At 44.1% G+C, this 22,807-nt stretch overlaps 1 protein-coding gene across 1 annotated transcript; it reads left to right on the top strand.

The window, feature by feature from the left end:
* The first annotated feature begins 639 nt into the window (after positions 1-639).
* On the top strand, positions 640-22,683 carry LOC144085426 (myomegalin). The gene is made up of 41 exons (XM_077614682.1): positions 640-2,720; positions 3,764-3,901; positions 3,988-4,107; positions 4,179-4,271; positions 4,378-4,602; positions 4,892-5,050; positions 5,118-5,219; positions 5,293-5,430; positions 5,504-5,683; positions 5,779-5,973; positions 6,264-6,449; positions 6,518-6,634; positions 6,720-6,791; positions 6,876-6,976; positions 7,165-7,304; positions 9,454-9,566; positions 9,653-9,774; positions 9,854-10,022; positions 10,140-10,278; positions 10,356-10,472; positions 11,234-11,499; positions 11,562-11,776; positions 12,457-12,574; positions 12,652-12,769; positions 12,849-12,897; positions 14,063-14,298; positions 14,402-14,506; positions 14,588-14,749; positions 15,051-15,287; positions 15,672-15,803; positions 15,968-16,084; positions 16,160-16,328; positions 16,418-16,539; positions 17,268-17,504; positions 17,601-17,702; positions 17,837-18,030; positions 18,445-18,588; positions 18,674-18,812; positions 19,011-19,057; positions 19,214-19,268; positions 20,333-22,683. The coding sequence occupies exons 1-41, from the start codon at positions 1,431-1,433 to the stop codon at positions 20,443-20,445; spliced, it is 6,993 nt and encodes a 2,330-aa protein (XP_077470808.1). The 5' UTR covers positions 640-1,430; the 3' UTR covers positions 20,446-22,683.
* Positions 22,684-22,807: the final 124 nt, after the last annotated feature.

The following is a 22,807-nucleotide window of genomic DNA, read 5'->3' as shown; positions in this document are numbered from 1 at the left end:
CCTAATGTGATGATCTATTTAGCCACAAATTCATTTTTTTGTGTACTTTACTTATGTGGTAACACTTAACAAACTATACAACAACATGGTTAACCATGAAGGAAATAATTTCATTCATTCATTCATTTTTAATGTGACGCACATTAGTACTGTATTTTACAGTAGGCAAATAAATCACACAACACAGCCCCTAATGTGATGATCTGTTTTGCCACAAATTCAATTTTGCAGTGTTTTTTTTAAATAGGAACACAAATTTCCAAATTGCAACTGTTGTTTAGATTTGTTTTGTGTCTGACAGTATATGCCACTGGGTAGTTAAAAAAAGATACATTGTTTTTATTAAATATGTTTTTTTGTCATAATTAAGTGGAATTTTATTCCTTCTCACAGCAAACTATTGTTGGAAATCAAGGCTTTAGGTGCAAATCATTAGCAATTAAATGAATTAAATTATAAAATAATATAAATTATGAACGTGTTTAAACTTAACGTAACCGCTGTAGTTAAGTGTATTTTTTTCTATTTTTTAGAGCGTCACTAATGTTACTGAGCACTTCACTTGCCGAGTCAGTCGAGCGAGATGAATTTAGCCAACTGAGCAAGAGGAAGTAGCAGACACAGAAGGGAGCACAGCGTATTGTAGTGTAGTTCCTTTAGCTTGAAGAAAAACAAACATCAGACAGTGTTTCATTCGCTACTCTTTAGTAGTTTGTGTAGCTTAATGAGGCAGTTTTTTTAATCGTTGTATGAGGAAAGGAGTCACCGTGTGACGAGCACGGACACTGAACTCCCCCTTGTTTGGAAAATGGTACGCTCCGGTGCTGGGAGTCTGGTTCAGCCTGCCTCTTCATTATCTTCCCCGGAAGATCGCGGGCTGCTCGTAGCACCTGTTTGTCGCGTTTTTCGACGGCTGGAAAATGAGGAAAACGTCGCTCCTTCACGCAACAAAACATGCCATCAACTGGGAAGCCGGATTGTTTTCATCGGCATTGCATACGCTGTAAATGGGGCTGCGGAACTGGGATGAAGCCGGCGACGGCGCGGCGGCTCGTGACTGTCAGGAGAATGAATGGTGCAATACATCGTGCTGAGTGAAGGAACAAAGCTTGTTTAATTTGATTTAAAGAGACTGGTTACGGGTGATATATCTTAATTAAAAAAAAAAAAAAAAAAACACTACGTCAGCACGCCTGTTGCCATGGACTTGTACACCTGCTGAAGTACCACCTGGTCTGAGTGTTCTATTGTAATGGCTGACAAAGTCCTCATGTTTTCAAGCCAAGGTTAGTGTGAGGCAAGGATGTTTGCTAGGAATATCTCCAAAGGCGATCATTTACAGAAATGGACAAAATTAGAGATGCCACATCAGTAGAAAGGAATGAAGACACCCTTTGAAGCGTAACTTATTCCCAAAAGCAGCTGGTTAAATGCTGGACAACAAAATGAAAGAGACATGTCGCATCTGCGGGAGGGATCTCTATGGCAACCAGCGGCGGTGGATCTTCCACCCGACGGCCAAGCTCAACCTGCAGGTGTTGCTGTCTCACGCTTTAGGCCAGGAGCTGGCGCGGGATGGCCGCGGGGAGTTCGCCTGCTCCAAGTGCACCTTCATGCTGGACCGCATGTACCGCTTTGACACCGTCATCGCCCGCGTGGAGGCCCTCTCCATCGAGAGGCTTCAGAAGCTCCTGCAAGAAAAACATCGGCTCAGGCAGTGCATTGGCGGGTTGTACAGGAGAACAAACTTGCCGGAACCCGCCGGGTCTTCTGGAGAAGACGCTGACAGACTAGGAGATGGGATAGTGGATATCTCCGGCCTCACCCATGCTAAATACTGTGCTCTCCTTCAGGAGGACCTCGTTTACTCTCTGTATGAATCCTGGGCTGACGACAGTGTGGATTGCCACCACCATCACACTCAATCTTCAGCCGAACCCGGCTCAGAGATTGCGGGTTCTCACCGCTGTGTGCCCGCAACTCCTAGGAGATGTCGGGGTTGTTCCCATTGGCGGGTGGCGGACTCTGATTACGAAGCTGTTTGTAAGGTGCCCAGGAAACTCGCACGTAGCACTTCCTGTGGGCCCTCCACTAGATATTCGGCTAGCATTATCGGAGGCAGCGGCGGCGGTGCGGAAATAGAAGAAGGGAAGGGAAATGTGGAAGAACAAGATGAACCGCCATCCTCCCTGACACTAGTTCCTGGTTCTCAGGAAGTGTCAAGGACTTCAGATAGTGACCGCACTGTAGCAGGAAGAGCCAGTTCCAGCCCCTCTCTGGCTTCCCTGGAGACAACCGAAGACTACATTCAGCCTGGAGGCTCAACAGATGAACTTCTGACCTCTCCCAAAGAGCCTTCAGATGACCGGATATCTGACACCCCACTTAGCCGAGCCTCCCCGGGATCAAACCTCTCTCTGGCTCTCTGTCTGCTCCAAAATTATGCTGTCCACCGACCAGTCCAAAGCATCAAGGGTAGTAGACTTCCGGTGCTTCTTAAACGGAGCTCCGATCATGGAAGGTTAGACTTCCCTGATCCAATTCTGGAACTTAATTTTGGGACTGCGGATGGTGAAAGAAACCAGCACATGGCAACACCTGAGCTGGAGGCCCCCCTGATCCAAGTACATGTTGGGTCATACCCTATTCTTAATGCAGTGGATATAGAAGATAATTTGGAAGATGATTACATTGCGTTTCCCCTACTAACGCCACACCAGGTATAACACCTTGAGTAAGACCGCATTGGAATAATGGTGATACTTTGGGTCTTTAAACAACTCGTATAGCGCTGGAAACCTCATTCTTGACCTTCCGAAAACTAGTTTCTGAGAAAACACTCCCTGGGAAAACCCCTATTTCAGTTTTCAGGCCAGTTTGTGAAGAAAAGACTGATAAATGTACACTGCGCTTTTTCAGTTCATCACAGAATTAGCTGAACACAAATGTATTACTTATTCAGCTGTCACAGCAGGCGTGCCAGCCATTGTGGTTTGTGTCTGCGTGAAAGCGTATGTTGAATTAACAGTTTGTAATCTTCCAGCCACGGCATGGCCTAATTGCCTAATGTGTACGTCTCTTTTGGCATGCAACAAAAAGGTCATTGTCATACATGGCCCGGGCTTTATTTTCATCTCTAAAACTCAAAACTAGACATCCACTTCTCCACAGCGCCTGACAAGATGCCTCTAATGGCATTCAAAACCCAACTGTAATTGTCAGTGAAGGAGAATGTCTCCATGTGGAAGTTAGGTTATGAGAGGGGCGATTTTGGAGACATTGGCTTTACTGTTGGCCTAAATTCCCCCACAGCCCCAAAGGCAAAGTCCTCCACTAAATGTCAACATGATCTCATCTCAGCAAGGCAGCAATTCTCCTTAAAAATCAAGAACAGCCTTAGATTTTTTGAAATATTTGTCTTTGCTGAGCTCAATAGAAGCGCTATGTCATTGATGCAACCCCCTTGGGGAATGCACACGTGGATTATGTAAACATAATAGCTGTACACAGCACTCTGGCTACGCCCAAGCTACTCATGCGTGTTGAAAAGTCAAAGTCCTATAGGAGAGCCTTTTACTGTTTGAACACATGAATAAGCTAACAGTTTAACTGCTGCACAACCATTATGCAATGCATCCTTGCACTTCAATCAGTCAGGCTGACTTAAGTGTACAGTTTTTTTATGATTAACTCAAACGTCACAGGCTCATTTGGGAAAATATTCCAAAGCTGTACCTTTTACTTTTGTCTATTTCTCTTCTAGAATCTCGTTGAGGAACAGCAGAGCCAACTGAATCAATATGAGTGTGCGGCTGGTCAATGTGTCAGCGAGCTACAAAAGGCCCAGTTGCAGGTCCAGTCCCTTCAGGCCAAAATCCACGAGACCGATTCCAAAAACATGGTAAGGCGCGGTTGCGTATTTCAGAGAAAGATGACTGACTGGAGCGCTCGTCCGAGATTGACCTTGACCTCTGAACCCGTGCGCAGAAGCTGGAGGAGAAGCTAAGTGAGATGGAGTGCGAGCTTCGTTCCCTTCGCCAGGCCGCCCAAAGTCAGGAGAGAACCATCCAGGACCTCACAGACTCCATCAGCACCAAAGACACCGAGGTGAGTGTCTTGAAGAGCAAAAAAAAATCCTTTGTAGGACATGCGTACAATGATCTCGACGCGTTTTGAAGACCCAGGAGTTGTATCAGCTGATCGAGGGGCAGAACGTCACATTGTACAAGCTGCGAGAGATGGCCCATCACAATCAGTTCACGCAAAGCAAGGTAAGGATGAGCTCATTTATAACCCAAAGGTTGTCATAGAACCAAAACTGATTCTTTCTAGAAAAGGCACTGTAAATAGCTTCTGAATTTGTGGTTCCTTCTTTAGGCTCCAGACGGGATGAGCGAGTCCGCGGCCCTCGCCCAACTGCAGGGAGAGCTTGTCGGGGTGCAAAGCTCTCTGTTTTCCTTGGGTCTAGAACTGGAGGCGAGTCAGAGGAGTCTCAGACAGACCCAGAGACTAGGGGAAGATCTGGCTCGCTTCAAAGACAGAGTCAACGCTGACCTCCTGGAGGCGCTGCAACACAGAGAAGAAACTGAAAAGCACAATCAGGTTTGTGCAGCAGATATGGATGAACGCTTAACCCTTTGGCTGCCCGATCTTGGGAGGATTTATGCTTCCGAAAAATTGCATTTTTCAAGATGGCACCGCCTAACAGACTCCAAACGTTCATTTTCGCTTTGTAGGAAGCGTGGCGCTAATTTCAAAATGTTTTTGGGCATCCAGTGCATTTTTTTGCTATTCGGGAGACCATTTTGAATTTTCGCAAAAATGTGCTTTTGGCAGTCTAAGGGTTAATTAAACTTGCTCAGTCAAGGCACCTCTCTGACTTCTTCTGCAGGACCTGCGCTGTGCACTGGTGAAAATCCGCACCGAGCTGCAGACAAGAGAAGATGCTCTAAAGGACGCCGTGGCAGACAGCCTCACTGCGGCGTACGAAAAAGACCGAAGCATCGCTCAGCTCAATCACTCTCTGAAAGAAAAGGAGCGACAGTTACAGGTAATCACTACACGTCTGCCAATTTTCTCATCGCCTAGCAGTCTTCAAAACTTTGCTCATTGTGTAGGAGTACTCTGAGATGTCGGAGACACCTGGAAGCTCCAAACCAAGGGACGCTGTTCTTGAGAAACTAAGAGAGCGCATTAAAGATAGAGACAAGGCATTAGAGGTACTGATTATTCACTCAACCTCGAATGAAGTGCATCACGTGTAATTAATTCTTTTGCCATGCTCCCCCGCAGCGGTCTATTGACGAAAAGTTCCGTTGTCTTGACGAACGTGATAATCAAGTGATGGTGCTCCAAGTGGCGCTCAGGGAGAAGGACCGAGACCTGGACAGGCTTCGCTGCATCCTGTCCAACAACGAGGAGACCGTCACGGTACGTCTGGGCCGCAAGGTTTAGCCGACATTTATCGGCGCGTTAGCGATAATAATGAGTCTGTTTAATCTAGAGTCTGGATGCTTTGGTGCGAGGGAAAGAACTGGAGCTGGAGCAGGCGGCCGAGGCCTACCGGAACCTCCAGTGGCTGAAGCAGCAGAGTGAGGAGAAGGAACGCAACACGACCAGAGAGAATCAAACAATCGTGGGACAGCTACAGGCAGCACTGCAGGCTCGCAGCAAGGAGACACAGGTTACAAAATAATTCCATTAAGTTCTATGCGGCTCCCAAAAGCTTTGGGGGGGGAAGCAACCTTTTATTTATTTATATCTATATATATTTTTCAGGATCTGACAGCTGCTTTGGTTGCCAGAGTTCAGGCAGGCCCCACAGACGTGGTGGAAGAGCTGAAAGCTCGGCTCCAGTTAAAGGAGAAGCTCTTCCAAGAGCTGCTTTCGGACCGCAGCCGCCAGTCAAACGAACACCAAACCCGAGTGTCAGACTTACTCAACACGCTCAGTTCCAAAGATCAGTACTTGCAGGTATAACATGAATTCAATGTGTCACATCAACAAATTACAAATACGTACTCGGTGTCAATTTTCCACCTTGCTCCAAAAGTAGTGCATCTAGTTTCAAAATTCACAATTGCATGACTTTACATTTCATTTTCATCCTGTAATTCCACCCTAAATCTGAATAACGCTTAACTTCCACGCAGTACTGTTGCATCTTATTCAATATTTTGATTATTTTTGTTCTTGTGCATGTGTTAGGTCGTTCTTGCCTGGTGTATTTACCCCAAAAAATAATAACTTTGTATCCATCTCAGGACAACTCGTACAGGCTGTCCTTGGTGATAAGCGAGCGCGCCGGTCAGCTTCGGGAGGTACGCAAGCAATTGTCGCAGAGAGAACAGGACTTGCGCGAGTTGAGGCGGGACAAAGAGAGGGAGACGGGCGGAGAGGTCCACCATTTGCAAGGTCGTCTTCTTCGAGAGAGAGAGGCCTTTATTCAGGTATGGCCTTAAACGCTTTTTCTTCAACTCCCTGAGCTGTCTTTGTAACCTTGTATCTGAATATTCAGGAGATGATGCAGAGCCAGGAGGAGGTCATGATGCAGTCGTCCTCCGAGGGTGAGGAGGATGTGAAGGCCCTGCAGGAAGAGCTCCAATTAATGCTCAAAAAACAGAGGGAAGCCCAGGTGCGCACGTGGAGATCTAAATATCTATATTTACCTTTATTATGTGTTTATAGTACTAAGTTGTTTATGTATGCGTTGTTTACAGGAAGAACTCTCGGCCCTGCGGTCATCTTTGGCAGCCCAGCAGGCGAAAGGAGCCGCGACCGAAAGTTCGGAGGTATATTGTTGTTGTCATTCTCACGTTAAAGAGATGGGTATTTGGTCAAAATCAGCTTTTTCTGTGTTCTCCGTAATGAATCAGCATGTGTTGGAGCAACTAGTATTGGAATACCGTCAGCTAAATGCTGCCCTGAGGGCCGAAAAGAGATTATACCAGAGTCTCATTCACAGCAATGGGGACAGGTAGGAAGTCTTCTCTAACTCCTGAAATCATTATGTTTGCCTACTTTTTGGCAGAGCTATATTAAGAATTGAGTATACAGTTTTGTTACAATATTTCTCTTACTGTGATTGTAGTTTTTTTTACTCTACTGTGATTTAAAAAGATTTCTCATAGACACCCATTGTCTAACTCCCCTCTCCAATCACAGCTCAGAGAAAACACTGACACTCCACACCCAACTCGACTCGGTTCAGGCACTCCGCGGACAGCTAGAGGAGGTCCTGGCCCGGATTCAGAACATGGCCCTGGAGCTGGAAAGGGCTGCCAGAAGGCAGTCGGATTTAGGAGGTGGGAACGGTCAAGGTCGAGCCTCTGGGCCTGCAGGGGACGCTGTCTCAAATGTTATGTGATATTGTTATGACCGCAACAAGCTTGACAAATTCTTATCCCCCCCCCCCCCCCCCCCCCCAAAAAAACAAAAAAAAAATCCTGTAGATAAAGTACACCCAAGTTGCGACATCATTCCAAAAACCTAACCTAACGGATATACTTTGTGCTGTTGTGAATATGTTGAAATGCTTTTAAAACAGCTTGCTTTTCAGCGCTAACTGTTTCTGTGTGCCGCCTCTCACCGAACTCACTCTTCTAGCCTTAGCGCCGCAGTTACTTTTCTCCTCAGAGAAGCCGAAGCCCACGCCTTACACATACAGAGCCGCCGTCCATCATTTGTTTGACGTCGTCTTGTCGTAGGACACGTAACGCACCCCCGTGTGCCCCAGCTTTTGTCTTCACACACTGAGCGGTCACGCAGTGTGTGTGGCTTGTGCCATTAGTTTTCACGAGTGGCCAATGGTAAGCAAATGTGCCGGGCCAATCGAAAATGCCATTTTGCAGCAGCAGATTTTTTTTTCAGGGTGCAAAGCCACATCGGGAGGTAGAGTAAAAAGTAAAAGCAAGGTATGCAGACATGCACACATCTCTGTGAAAGTTCAAAATATATCTGTTGCCCAAAATCACGAGTGCAGTCAATTTATGGTTGCCAACACCCTTTGAAATATCCATCTTCCCCTTTATTCTCAGCCAAATCAATTTTCCGTGATTTCAAATATTGGCTACAAAGAACACAATGCAATGTGGACCCTCAAAACGTTTCCTCTCACAAACTCCAGGTGTCGCAATTTTTTCCTTTATGGTTCAGTTGTGTTACTTGGTGTCTGTGGGCGTGGTCACTGCACTTAGTACATTAGATTCTAGATTGGTGTGAGATATTTGCTCAGCTATTTTAGAAGACAAATGAGGGAATTCATGTAGTTTTATATACTATTAGTTTTTGCCATACATAGTATATATTTCCTGTGAATTCCATCCCAGAAGCTCAGCTCAGACATTCCTTGTCAACACTTTTGTATTTCAAATGCAACAAAATAAACACATGCTGTTTCCCTTCTGTTCAAACAAATAACATCTGCTTATGGATTTCTCTTTATTGTGTTTCATGAGAGAATACTGACACTATGCCCACACAGAAATCCCAGATTTAAGACAATAGACCTATAATCTCTGTTTTGGACCAGCCCCTCATCCTTTTTTTTTTAGACATTACCCTCAACAGACATTTAGGTACATAATTCATAAATGTAAACATGCATGACATGACATTTTGTCCCTCCTGCATGAAAGTGTGGTATGTTATCCATGCATGGCTGTTTATTTTCGAAACACCGCAGTATAAGACAACAAATGGGCAAAGTTGTCAGACTGTCCTTTGTTTATCAATCATAAGTATCAAGAAATACCATTTTTACATCCAGCAATGTTTTTCTTTTGACAGTTTACAGTACACAAAATCTGAACATCTCCAAAGTAAAATAATCGTCACCCCCTTCCCTAATGAAAGGATTTACCACTGACAGTATACATGCACAAATAATTAGGTACACAAAATAACATTAAGGTATAGTATTACATATGTCTGATGCGCTTGCTGTTGTGTAATATCCACATTAGTGTGCTCATCTTATATAGTCATATTATATAGTTCTGTGTCATCCAATCACACTGAAATCAATAGAAATTTAGCCTAACTGTTTATCAAAACATTTTTTAAAGCACTTCCACATGCAAGTTTGCTTAAACATAATTAGTAATATTTAAGTCAGTCTACTTCGTTTTAAACAACACAAAATGTTCTTCATTGTACAGTACAAACATATTTCCCCCCACTGTGTATGGCTAGTTCATGATTATATATATTTTTCTTCATGTCTTGCTTTCCGGTTTTCCGTAACACGCACCGTCCGTCCTCCTGGTTTTGCTCCACCCCGTCTATGTTTTGGCCGGCTGGAAACGGATGACATAACATTTCCTTTCAAATCCTGTGACTCCTCGTCAGGGTGGAATTTTCCTAGTGGACGTAGCAGGCTATGAGTAGGGAAGATGCCAAAATGGCAGAAATGAGAGGACTTTTTGCAAACTTTTTGGGTTGTGCTTCTTCCAGATGTCAGCAGTGAAGACGAGGAGGGGGACGATGAAGACGGCAGCAGCGATGACTTCACAGACAGCATAGAGGAAGACGAAAAAGTCACATCTGCAACTGTTCCTCCTCATCAGGTTGGCTTTCCTGTTGCGTGTCCATTTTTTTTTGTTCTGTAAATGTGACCATATTAGCAATTGGATTTGTTTTGTTAACTAAAAAGCCCTGCGGACATGAAGGGGAGTCTGGATTCCTGAGGTCCAGCACACAAACCGTTGAACTGGAGCTAAAGGAAGTACAATCACAACTGGCAAGGGAGGGATTCAACTCAGTGACCGAGATGAGGTGCATATTTGTCTGCGGATATTTCCCATTGTATTCCTCATTCTAGCAATTGTAACAATTGTGTTGTGTTTTTGAAAAGGAACACACTGCAAAGACTTCAGAAGGAGAACCAGTTCCTGAAAGAACATCAAGGAGTTGGAATAAACCAGAGAAGTCTTGACCAGGGAGATGATGATAATAATGATGATGATGATGATACTGAGGAGGAGGAAGAGGACTACATGGAGGATGAAGAAGAGCCTGGCAACGTAAAATAATGTTTTTTTTCCCCTTATAGAGCAACCAAAGCTGTTAGAAATGTTGAGCATATTTTCAATTTTCAAGATGGCCAGATGTCAAAAGTCTCGGTGACATTTTTTTTGCAGCCCACACGAGGCGTTAGCGAAGCAGAGCATTCGGCCCGTCTTTGCTCAGAGAACCGAGAGCTGCAGGAGAGGCTGATGGTCTCCGAGGCCACCGTTCACGCTCAGGCCGAGCAAATCAAGGACTACAGGGACCTGCTGAGTGAGTGCCACTGACCATATTTTTGCTGTTACGTGATTTCACATCAATTGATATGACGATGTTTGATCGCTCTCTAGCCGAGACATCTGTGCAACGGGCCAATAAGCAGGTGCAAGTGGATCTGCAGGATTTAGGCTATGAGACTTGTGGACGCAGCGAAAATGAAGCGGAGAGGGAGGATGCCAGCAGCCCAGGTGACTAACATGAACTAGTGAAATGCTATCATTCCCACTAGAAAAAAAAGCACATAATTGAAATGCTCCACGAACACTGCTGAATTGGATATTGCTCATTCAAAAAAGGCTTTCACATCTACTGTATCACTAAAATGCTTTCACATATCGAGTGAACTTTTTTTAAAAAGGCCCTTCATTCGTAAATGGAAAGGAGAAATTTACCATGGTGACTGGGAAGGCTGATGGACTTTGAATGATACACATACAGTACTCTGAATACTATACACTCTTTGAAAAAAGATGAATGAAGACATCAAATTTGAGGTACAAAAGCAGCACAGCGAAGTCCTCACTATCACTAAAACTGACATACTGACACATTTACATTGGGAAAAATGACATTACCATATTTTCCTTACTATCAGTCACACTTTTTTATAGTTTGGCTGATGAAATTTAAAAAAAAAAAGCCTCCCGAAAAATGTGACTTTTTTAATATATTTTTTCCTCTTGTTTGGCTAATCCGATTTAGGTGTGATTTATAGTCCAGAAAATACGGTATTTTTTTTAATCCCGGTTCCCAGTTGGTTTGTTTTCAATCCAAATAAAATCTACACTTTTTATATGTATTTTAATTCCTGGATAAAATTCTGGAAACCACAGTTACCAACATTGTAAAAGGTTGTTTATTTTTTAATTTTTTTTAGCATGCATAAATATATGAGGTGGCACTGAATGAATTCATTTGGTCACCACTAGTTTTTTTTCCTTTTCCTCAGAGTTTGACGACCTGGAGATGTGCACGGCGTTGTCACATCACCACGAGGACAGCGTGGGCGGCGACTGGTACAGAGCCAGTCGAAGCAAACACAAGCAAAGCGCAAGCCACGAAATGGCCAATGAGTCACCTTTGCAGCATCTCGTCCAAGATCTGCGCTCCCAGCTGACCCGCTGCCACAAAGTCATCCGCGGGCTTCAGATGCGCGTGCGCTCCCTGTCGGCCACCAGTGACTACGCCTCGAGCTTGGAGCGGACGCCGCGCAAGGTTTGGCTCCATCACCCCCGCTCAAGAAGACACCTACTGACCTTTTCTGTTGGTCTTTCAAGGTCAATTGGGCCTTTGAGATGTCGCCTGCCCAAGAGGGGGTAGAGGAGGACGAAGGCTGGGTGTCGGACACGCAAGCAACTTCGCCGGGGTCTAAAAGCAACAGTGAGCTCCAGGAACTGGTGGCACGCGTGGCAACCTTGGAGGCGCAGTTGAAGGGCTCCAAACTGGAAGGGAAGAATCAGACCGAGGAGGGGAAATGTGCCACGTGGCCTGGGTGAGTTGAACAATGTTTTGGAAATCAAACGACACACATTGAACCCATTGGCTGCTATTGACGTATACTAAGTATTCACAGCTCCACTATTTAAATGATGAATTGGAGTTGTTGTCAATGGCAGGCCATGAGTTAAATACTATGAATAATAATAATCTATTTAAAAAATAAAAAAAATAAAAAGCTACTTTAGTAGTGTTATTGGGGGCTTAACCAATCTTTCTTTTTTATTCATTTTAATAATGCTCTTTTTATTAACATTTTATCCTTTCATTACTATTTTTTTAAACAAATGAATATATATTTATATATACATTTTTTGATTTAAAAAAAATATACCGTAAAACCTTTGAAAAATAGAACGGCACCCTCAAATTGAATGTCCCTACGGGGGAATATTTGAAAAATAGAATGGCATGCCGTTGAAATAGAGGTTTCACGGTATATATAATGAATTATTATTTAGGAATGGCATCAAAAATAGTCATTTGCCCTATAAAAGTTTCAAGCACTGCATCACTGCTCGTTGGCCCTGATGTTAATGGCTTAATCCAAAAATAATAGGATTCAGTTTAAAAATGACTGCGCTACTGGGTTTTGACGTAGACGGAAAACCTACGGAAATGTCTAACATCCTGCTTTGCTCTCTTGCCTCTCTTCCTTTCCTCCTCCTTTTACAGAAAGTACAATTCTCTCATCCAAGCCCAAGCTCGTGAACTCTCTCACTTAAGACAGAAAATGAGAGAAGGCGAAGGAGTCTCTCACATCCTCACGCAACATCTCGGGGACACCACCAAGGTACCTCAAAAGTGTTTGGATGGACAATACGCGTGTGCAGGCACGTTGCTTACAGCTTTTTGGATTTGGACTCCCAGGCCTTCGAAGAACTTCTGCGGGCCAATGACGTGGACTACTACATGGGGCAGAGCTTTAGAGAGCAGCTCTCCCAAAGCACCGCGCTGGCCCAGAGACTGCTGGCCAAGATCAGCGGACGTAAGGCGCACTCCGGCACCTCCGTAAGCGGGCCACTACTTTGGCGTCCTTCATGTGTTTTTCATATTTGCTGTTTCAGGAGCGGAGAGTCCAGATCACAAGACAGGCCACGAGTTGCTCGCCCTGGAGTAAGTAGTTTCTCCTCTCATCACGTGACCGATCTTTCAAATTTGAGTGACGTAGGCTAATCCCTGATCAAGAAATTCCCACCCTGACCTTATAACCGCAAATGCCCCACATTGCATACATAATCTGCAACTTTGATTCCAAGTTATTTTGAATGCAATTTTAAAGAAAAACATTGAGTCCTATGGAACCGAACACACAACCTCCACCTTCTGCAAGTCCAATACATTTGACGATCAAACGGCTGCTGTCAGTCTTCCCAGTCAAAACCGATTGGACCTCGATCGCCCTCAGTGGCAGCCAACGAGTTCATTCTTAAAAATAAATATATACATTCGAAAAACCCCTTTTTTACTTGATTCTGATCCTTTGAAAATGACGTGTTTGGGCCCGATTTTCAATCCCGCAATCAGATGTGGGACCTCTGTCATTTGAAAGTTATTCAATGTCTGGCCAGATAAATCCATGGATAGATAGATGTAGCACACCAAGGGCTCGAGATGAGACAGATGGTTGCTGTTAATCCACACTCAAGCAGGTAGCATGGATTCTTTACTGTTAAGATGGTTTAACCGCAAAGACATCCCGCCAGCTGCTGTTAAGAGGCTCAGAGCTTCTGAAGAGTGGAAGTGCTCCTGCCCTCTCACCACGTTTGTTTGTTTTTTTGTGTCTTTTTCCATCCTTCTTGTGGAGATATCTGGAATTTAGTAGCCTTGGTTGACATTGTTTCTTTCTCCGTTTGGACTTGATTGAGGGAGAAATGGCTCCTCTGTGGAAATATCTCATTTCAAAAAGCAGTCCCATCTACAGGGACTCTCTGTGGTCTTTTTCCACGGCCAATGGCCGTGGTCGATCAAGAGAAATATGTCTGCTGAGGATGCTACATCAAGAGCTCAAACAGTAAGAAAGAAAAATGTCGCTAGTGACTTTGAAAGCTATTGACGACGACAGGTGTCCAGTTGTGTGGCTCTTTTCATTCTTCTGCAGTGGATTTAAATCTGTTTATTGCTAGCGGACATCCAAGCCATTTGAACTGGGAGGGTTGGAAGCCAATTGGCAGCCAGACCTCCCAGTTCAAATGGATTGGATGTCTATAAGATCACTTGAATGGTTGTTTGTCTGGGAAAATGAATGAATGAAAAGAATTCCTGACACTTCCCCTTTCAGGTTGAGCAAGGAGCTCCAGCAAAAAGACAAAATCATCGAGTCTCTGCACAACAAGCTCCAGCAGCGCTCCGAGACTCCGTCCAGCTGCCAAGCCCTCTCGGAAACCACCGACCCGTCGGATAGGACGTCCCTGGTGTCGGAGGAGTGTCACACCAACGAAGACCTGGATCTGTGCTCCGATTTGGACGCCAGAGAATACCAGGACGAAGAACAGCGGCTCCCGTCCGAACCAGACGGTAAGTCGACCTCTTCAACTTTCCTTCTATTTTTTTTTTTTTTTTAAAGCTTTCTCTAGTTTGCTGTTCCGTCCTTCATTTCCCACCACCATCCGTCTTTTAGCCCATCCATCTATCCTTCCTTCTCGTGGACCCCTTCAACCATCCTTCAGCTGTCCAGGCATGCTTTCCTCAACTTCTGTGGGTCTGAACATGCCGTACGCTAAAGGTACGGGATTCACGAGTGAGGGTTGGAAAAGGCCACCCACCCCTGAGTCTTTTTCCTTTACTTCCTGTCATTTTCCACCAGCCTCTCTCAGCATTCCCCTTTCCTCATCCTTTCCTTCCTCTCGTGACCCCGGTGTCCGAGGAATGGAGGTCGCCCGTGACCTCCACCCCAGGGCTCTATCCGCCATGGCTGTACGCCCAGAGCTGGACACGCTGTACAAACAAATGAATGAACGGATAAGGGGTGAGGGGGGTGCGTAGAAATACAGTCGTACCTCTACTTACGAAATGAAGTGGTTCCAGAACTCCGAGCGGAAGTAAAGCAGGCTACAATAATGTCAGGACAATTTCAAAATAAAATAACAGACACAGGAAATGCATTTACGTTTAGGGGGATTTTGTAAGTTGGAGCTTGTTTTCGTATGTTGGGACGGTCATTTGCATAAAGTGTTGCGTAAACGGAGGCATTCGTAAGTAGAGGCACGACTGCATGTCCGTCTGCATTTTGCTCTCTCGTGCATTACATTTTTTTTATGTTTTTCCAGGTTTCCCAGATGCTCACGCAAATCCCCTGTTCAATCTCTCATCCGACCCCCCCGGCTACAACCAGTTACCCCATCATGCCTTTCAACAGTACCCGCTAGGCAGTGTTCCCGATGGTCAGTCACTCAAGTCAGAGTCGGGTCTCCTGACAGGAGGGGGAACCTTTTGGGACCGCCTGACTCAACCAATGGGGAACTATTCTGCTGTCCCTGGATATCTCCAAGGAAACAGCCAGCCTGGTAAAATTCTAATATCTTGGTTAACACTTGTAGGACAAGTGAGTATTTTAGGTCATTTAAAAAAACATAACCTATTTGATGGTCATGTAGGCCTTAATTTTAACATTTGGTGCAAAAGTGTGGCCCACTTAGCCTGAAATGTGACGTCCACGTATGTGCACACCAGGATTTAATTATAGTTACTGTATTTTTTTTAATTATATGTTGCACCTAGGTAAAAGTCACACTAGGCAAAGAATGCAAAATCAAAAGGCAAAAAAAAACATTAGTTGCACTGGAGTATCATCTGCATTTATTTTATTTATCAGAAACCAAACATTATACGTTAAAGTGACATTAAAATAAGGAAGAACAATCAAGATGTAATAAAATAACATTTTTCAGGGGCACATTTAATTGAAGAGCACTTACGGGAGGTGCGATGCCTCCGCCAGCGTCTGGAAGAATCCATCCGGACCAACGAGAGGCTCCGACAGCAGCTGGAAGGGAAACTGGCGAACCCTGGGCGTGATGGAGGTATTAAAACTCAAATTTCACTTTGGCTTACTTCAATGCAGACACACAAAGTTGAACATGAACATAAAACACGCATTTTGCGAGCCACCAATGACTCGTAGGATTACTTTATAGTCCAGTCCGTCTTCTGACTCAAGGTATTATGTTCCTATTGTCATGTTTAGGAGCACCAACCAACATTTACATTCAGGGGCTCGACACAGTCACGCATTTGTCCAATGAAATCCGAGTCCTGACCGACGAGAACTTGAATCTGCAGGCCCGCCTCCAGGCCAGCGCAGGTAGTAACCCACCGTATTGCGCGCCATCGTACGATTCGCTCTCGAACCTATCCCGAAACCGTTGTTGTTGCGCAGACTCGCGCGACGAGCTGATGGCGGTGCGTGCTCGCCTCAAACAAGCCGAGCTGGAGGCCGAGAAGCGGGAGGAGGAGTTGAGACGACTTCAGATGCGAAGTGAAGAGCAGGGGGAGCAGATCCGCGCCCTGAGGCAGGAACGGCAGGCCAATCAGGACAAAAACAACAGGTCTGAATGAGGAAAATCAGTCTTTTAGGGGCGTTTTTGTTTTTGTTTTTGTTTTTGTTTTTTTTCTGATGCTAACTTTCTGTCCTCAGAGCCCAGCACGAGGCGTCGCTGCTGCAACAGCAGTTGTGCGAGAGCAGAGAGCTCATCCACTCCTTGCAGACCGAACTGCACGTCTATGATCGCGTGTGCTCCGGCTTCAAATCCACCAAAGGTTTGTCTCGCTTCAAAATATCGGGGCTGTTTTCCAAGGTCAGGTGTGACTTTCAAAAAAAAAGTCATGGTAACAACACCGCCCAAGATTTCAAGTCTGTGACTTTTCTCCCAAAAATGTCACCAGAATTTTTCAAGTCATTAGCATTTTATCAATTACTTTTACATCTTGGGACCAAATGGCTTGATTTTGTTGTTGCAACTTTTTGATGGCATTTTGGAAGATTTTCCATCCTTGGGGAAAATCTATGGATTATACGTCACATCAAAACCTGTAGACCACATGTGTCAAAGTGGCGGCCCGGGGGCCAAATCTGGCCCGCCGCATCATCTTGTGTGGCCCGGGAAAGTAAATCATGAGTGCCGACTTTCTGTTTTAGGATGAAATTAAAATGAAGAGTATAGATGTATATTAAATTTCTTGATTTTCTCCCTTTTAAATCAATAATTGTAATTTGTTAATCCATTTTTTCTGTGTTTTTAGTTCAAAAATCATTTTGTAAAATCTAAAAATATATTTTAAAAAAAAGCTAAAATAAACATTGTTTTAGATCTAAAAAAAAAACGGAATATTCAGGGCTTTTAATCCAGTTCTTTTAATCAATTTATAAAAAAATATATCTAAATATTATATCTAAAATGGTCCGGCCCACGAACCGAAAGTTACCTGCAGAAAAAAAGAGCTAATGCTAACTAAAAGGGCTAACTTAAATCATCAACTGCTTTCAGGCTTTCTACACGAGTCCTCAGGCTCGCCGCTGGAGTTGGGCGAGCTTCTGGGCGAGCTGAGGAGTCTCCGGACCCATCTTCAGACCAGCGTCCAGGAGAACAGCGCCCTCAAGCAGCTGGGACTCCACAAACAGCTCGAGCAGAAGCTGGGCGTCGGCTCCCCTCGCACGCCATCCCTGTTGACCTTCGGCGCCAGCCCCCAGAGGGAAAACTCCTACAGGCGACAGCTCCTGCACGGTAACCCTGCGCATCCCGCGCCGACGTCCAGCGCACACTTGCACGCGAGGCTTTTGAGTGACGTGCGCCCAAGCCCGGTTTGTGTGTGCTCCGCAGACCCGGCCCCGTCCCCGCCCGTCAGGGACATCGGTCTCTTTAACTGCGGATCCCCCTGTCCCCCTTACTCGGACTTGGATGACAGCCATAACACTGCCAACGGTGTGACTTTTAACCGCACGGCATGACTCGTGGCTCGGCGTTTGCTTGTCACGTGCTCGTCGGCGCTCTGCTTTGCTCACGACTCATCTGTAGAATGAAAGGAATGTGCTTCCGTTTGCTTTCATCAACTGCAGACACTCTGGACCCTCACGCCGAGCTGGAAGGCGACGCCCCCGACGGCTCGTTCGCCAACCGTTACGGCCGCCACGCCGTCGGCCACGTGGACGACTTCAACGCTTTGCAACAGCAAGTCCTGGAAGGTCACGGTATCGTGCAGCAAATGGAGGCCACGCTGCTCGCGGGCACCCAGAAACACAACAATGAGCTGGTGAGAGCCCCCCTCATTTAATGACACTCTTCCCACGAGCTTTTTTTTGAACAAAGACTCTTTTGTTGCCTAAAAGAGTTGTCATATTGAGCTACTATTTTTTTCTGTAAGCAGGGCAGGAAGGAAAATGTTCGTTTAACTTTCTCCCATCTAGTGGAAGAATATAAAACTGTCCCTATGAGATTATCATTTACGTCAGTACACATTTTTTTAACAAAGGTAGTTCATATGATCAATTGTAATATTACTATTTTTTACTAGACTTATTAATGAATATGAGTAAAACAAATTTATATAGATTAAGATTTTCACATGCTATTTTGTAATTCAATGTTAAGATTGTGCATGCAACTCTTGAATATCTACATTTGAATCCAGTTTCTCGAAATGGCCTACAACCGGTTTCTCTTGCAGTTCTTGGATTATGACGGTGCCAAGAGTCTCTTAACCCACACCAAGACTTTGCGTCAGATTTTGGAAGAGTCGTCCTCGCTTCTGAAGATGTTTTGGAGGGCGGCGCTCCCCAACACGGATGCTTCCGTCCCAAACCTGAAGAAGGTTTGTGTGGGAAATACATGTACGCTCGCTTGCATTAAATAGCCAAGTCAAATATTTCCTATCTCTTTCTACGGTATCAAACCAGGAACAGTCCTTGCAAGAGGAGATCTTGTCCCTCAAGCTACGCATCTCAGAGCAGGAGGAAGTTCTGAAGGGGACAATTCAAAGACTGAGAAGCACCAGCCGGACTAAGGAGAGCATGGAGCATTTTATTTTCAATCAGCGTAAGTCCAGGTCATGCAGAGTAGAGGGAGAGATGAACGATTATGGCAGGATGCAGTGAGGCTATATCTCATAGCACATGAATTTCTAAAACTTCCATCTTTTAGTTGTGCCTTATAGTGCGGAAAATACGGTAATTCTGTTTAAAAAACGGTCATGGAATCATGGTGGAATTAATAAGTACTCTTTTTGCCTTCCAGTGTCGAGAACCCGTGATGTTTTGAAAAAAGCAAGGACGAACTTGGAGGTAAACGATGGCCTTCCTCAAAAATTCTTGTTGTGACGTGTCCCCGGGTCAAATCATTATTTGTATGGGGACCGTCTTCCCTCTTCTCATTACTCTTACTTGTGATTCCATCACTTTGTATCTGTTTGTGGGTTACCTGCGTGTGAACATCTCCAGAAGAATGAGCGGAGACTTTCCTCCCTAAGCTCTTCCTCTTCCTCCCCCCGTGCCGGTAATTGTCTTTCTAGAGCAGGTCGCTGCTGTTTTGCTTTTCAATCGGCAGTTTTGACCTTGGTGTGTTTGTTGTTTGGGAACACGGTGACATCGACGCTTTTCCATCTTCTTGCCAAAATCACCCGCCCTTTTGACTGTTGAAATTTGAGAAAATTTTAAAAAATGCATGTTTTGGAATGTCAGGCATAACCTATAGTCATGTTGTATTACACGTTTCCCCCAAGAACAGTTTCAAAGCCTGGCAGTGCATGGACAAACAACGAGTGTTTCACTCACTACTGATCTTCATCACACCATCTGCAATCATACAACAAACATACTAAATGCTAGAAAACAATTCCTTCCGCTAATCTTACCTTTACAGACATGGCATGATGGTGGAGGAACTAAATATCTATACAGTAATCCCTCGAATATCCCGGTTAATGTAGACGAGACATGGCCGCGAAAATGGAAAAATCGCAAAGTAGGCTCACCCCTATTACCGTATTTTGCCGAGGTAAACGATGGCCTTCCTCAAAATATACCAGGGTACATTAAACGGCAACTCAAAACGGCAACTCTGCTTTTTTGGCAAGATTTGTATGGTGTTCATGGGGGCATAATTATAGATACTTAAGTTCAATAAAATTCCAAGTCAGACTTTATTCAGCAGTAAGTAGTAGTTACTAGTCGGACAAAGACTCCGAATCACTGTCAGCAACAGACTTTCTCTTACCCCGTCACGGCATGAAGAATGCGTAGTGGATCGTACCTTCCCGTTTGTGCGCCATTTAATATACCCCTGCCGTTTAATATTAAATGGGGAGTATATTAAACAGCAAAATACGGTACAACTTTTTTTTTCTTTCTTCAGTGCTGAGTCCTAGTAGCAAAAGTGGGTTCCTCTTACGAGTTTCATATTTTTACTAACTTTAAAAAAATAATAACAATCAAAAATTTGTCATAATTAATAGCAGGAAAAAAACGCAAAGTAGTGAATTTGCGATAATCGAGGGATTACTGTAGCCATGTCCGAGGCTGTCTTTTAATCAAAACTCCTCCCCTTTCACTCTCACGCAGCTGAAAAGTCAGGAGGCGGAGCCCGAAAGCAGCCCGCTAATGTCGCTGGCTTGAGGACATACAACGCCGACACCCCCGCGGCCAGAAAGTGCATCAGCCACTGCTTGCCCTAAACCAGCCTCAATGCTACCACCTGCGACCTCGTTCTTAGTTCACCACCATTGACGGAGACGGATGTTGAATCTATTTGAACTGGATTTCAAATGGCCTGAACGTCTGTCGCCGTCAATGGCAGTGAATGAGTTAAAAAAGAAAAAAACAACAGCAGCCAGAACCTTCCCTTTTAGCTCTATTTTAAAGGCGGTTTTAGAACATGGCTGTTTTAGCACCCCCAAACTGCAATTTGTAATATTCTTTGAGTGGAACTCTCAACAGCAAGTGTGAACGAAGGTGTGTGAAATGTGACCCCGGTGGTTTCAGCGACAAGGCGGGCGGCCCCCTCGGACGGAGGGTCTTCTTCTGAGAGCCCGTGGAGGGAAAAAGTTGTTTTTGCACGTTAAAATTGAGGTTTGTGAGCGGAGCTCTGCATACACGCGCGCATGTTACCGTATGAAAAGTTTGAGCTCACTTAGAAATTCATTGTTGATGTATTATTCGGCAAGAATTTAAAATGTAATTTGACCTTGACAGGTCAACCTAATTTCTCTAAATTTTTCGATGTACATTGTTACATTTGTTTTTTCACTTTAGCGACCCCAAAAAATAGCAGTTTGATTAACAGTGAGCATCTTTCCTACCGCTTATCTAATATTTTTTTAATAGTTAATTTTCAAGCTACTGGCTCTATTTTATTTATCAGAAAATATAATATCTTTGTCCAAAGAAATGATATCATATTCTATTTTAATGAAAGCGGTGATTAACACCCCCATGACTTGCAGTCATATATTCTTTATCCTCTGCGAAGAATGACTTTCATTACTAATGTTAGTTTATAACACCCATTTAAATGAAGCAAAAAAGTGTCCCAAAATACATTTAAATATAATAACTATACTTTTATTATTACGGAGTTCAATTTTTCTTATTCGAACATGAGTTCACTGACATTTTTTCAAACCTCAATCATTCGCTGCCATCCCTTCCCAGTTGAAATGGATTGGACATTTTAGGCTTTAAAAAAACATTAATCAATGAATTATTCTTGTTGAGCTCAAATTTTTTAGGAGTCGTGTTCATGTGCAGCATGTAGTCAAGGAAAGTTCACTCAAAGAAAATCATCCCAACTCACTGACTTCCACGACGTACTAATCCAATAGAGGAATGTCCGTTTTATGGGGTGCATATTTGGCACTTTCCGCATCCATCAACACCAGCAAATGTCTCGGTTTCATCACCAGCCTCTTTTGGGCCCCTAATTTTGACAAAAAAAAGGCCATTTCTAACATGCACGTGCGCAGAATTGTGAGCTTTGAAGTGCGGCTGACACATTACGAGCATGTGCAATAACGCTTGAATGAACACACTGGAGTGCCGAGTAATCACGATTGTTCCAAAAAAACAACAAATATTTGAAAAAAATCACGTCACAGGACGGGAGATTGCCATGACTTGCCAAAGTTTGAACTTTAACTTGCCTTAAGCATGTGAATGAGGATTTTTGCCTGTCAGAAGGACTTTTTGCTGCTTTGGTTTGGTACCAAATGTGCAATCAATTTCAGTTTTGGACCAAAACTAAACAAAAAAAAGGAGGGATTTTCTCCAAAAGGCCTCTAGCCATTTATTTTTGTGTTTCTATTTCACTACCATTCTCATGGCTCACGGTCATGTTGTAAAGGACGCAAACTTTGGCAGGCTATTGGTGGGATCATTGTTCTGTACATTTTGCTTGTATATGTGCCATAAGTGCTGTAAATAATCGGCTTTTTTAAATGTGAGAGTGCGCTTGAAAACAAATAGACTTGCTTTGTGCAAAGTTGAGCATTTTGGGATAGCTGTGCAATATCTCGGAATCAATGTTAAACATTGTATTTCAAGTATCGTGTTATTTATACGCAGTTTGGAGAAGCCCGTTTTCAGCATGGGATAAAACCCTTTGCTTTTTTAATGCTACTGAACGCAAGATTTGGAGCTCCAATTAGAAAAAGAATTTTTAGAAGGGGGGGAATACAAAGAAACGTGAAAAATATTGTTTAGTTGCAGATGGACTGTAAATAATGTAGCTGCTACTGAACCGGTGCTGCTTTTTATGTTGCTGGAAAGAAGTTTAGTTTTGCATAATAACGGAAAATGCCGACACAGGACTCGTATGGATTCTGTTTCTGATGACTCTCAAGTTTGTTGTGATGCCAAAAACTATTTATCCATTACATTTTCTGGGAAAGAAACAATAAAATGTTGACGGGGGAAAATTTGCTTTTGGGGGTGTTTGTATTAAAGTTTGGACGGTTTTTTGAAGTTTTTGTTTTAGGTGGCTTTAAAAGTCCAGCTGTTGTCGTCACTTGTTTCTGGACCGCCCCTACCACTATGTAAATC

The sequence above is a fragment of the Stigmatopora argus genome, chromosome 12 (assembly GCF_051989625.1).
Source record: "Stigmatopora argus isolate UIUO_Sarg chromosome 12, RoL_Sarg_1.0, whole genome shotgun sequence".
Lineage (NCBI taxonomy): Eukaryota > Metazoa > Chordata > Actinopteri > Syngnathiformes > Syngnathidae > Stigmatopora > Stigmatopora argus.
This window is presented reverse-complemented; position numbering and strand designations above follow the sequence as displayed.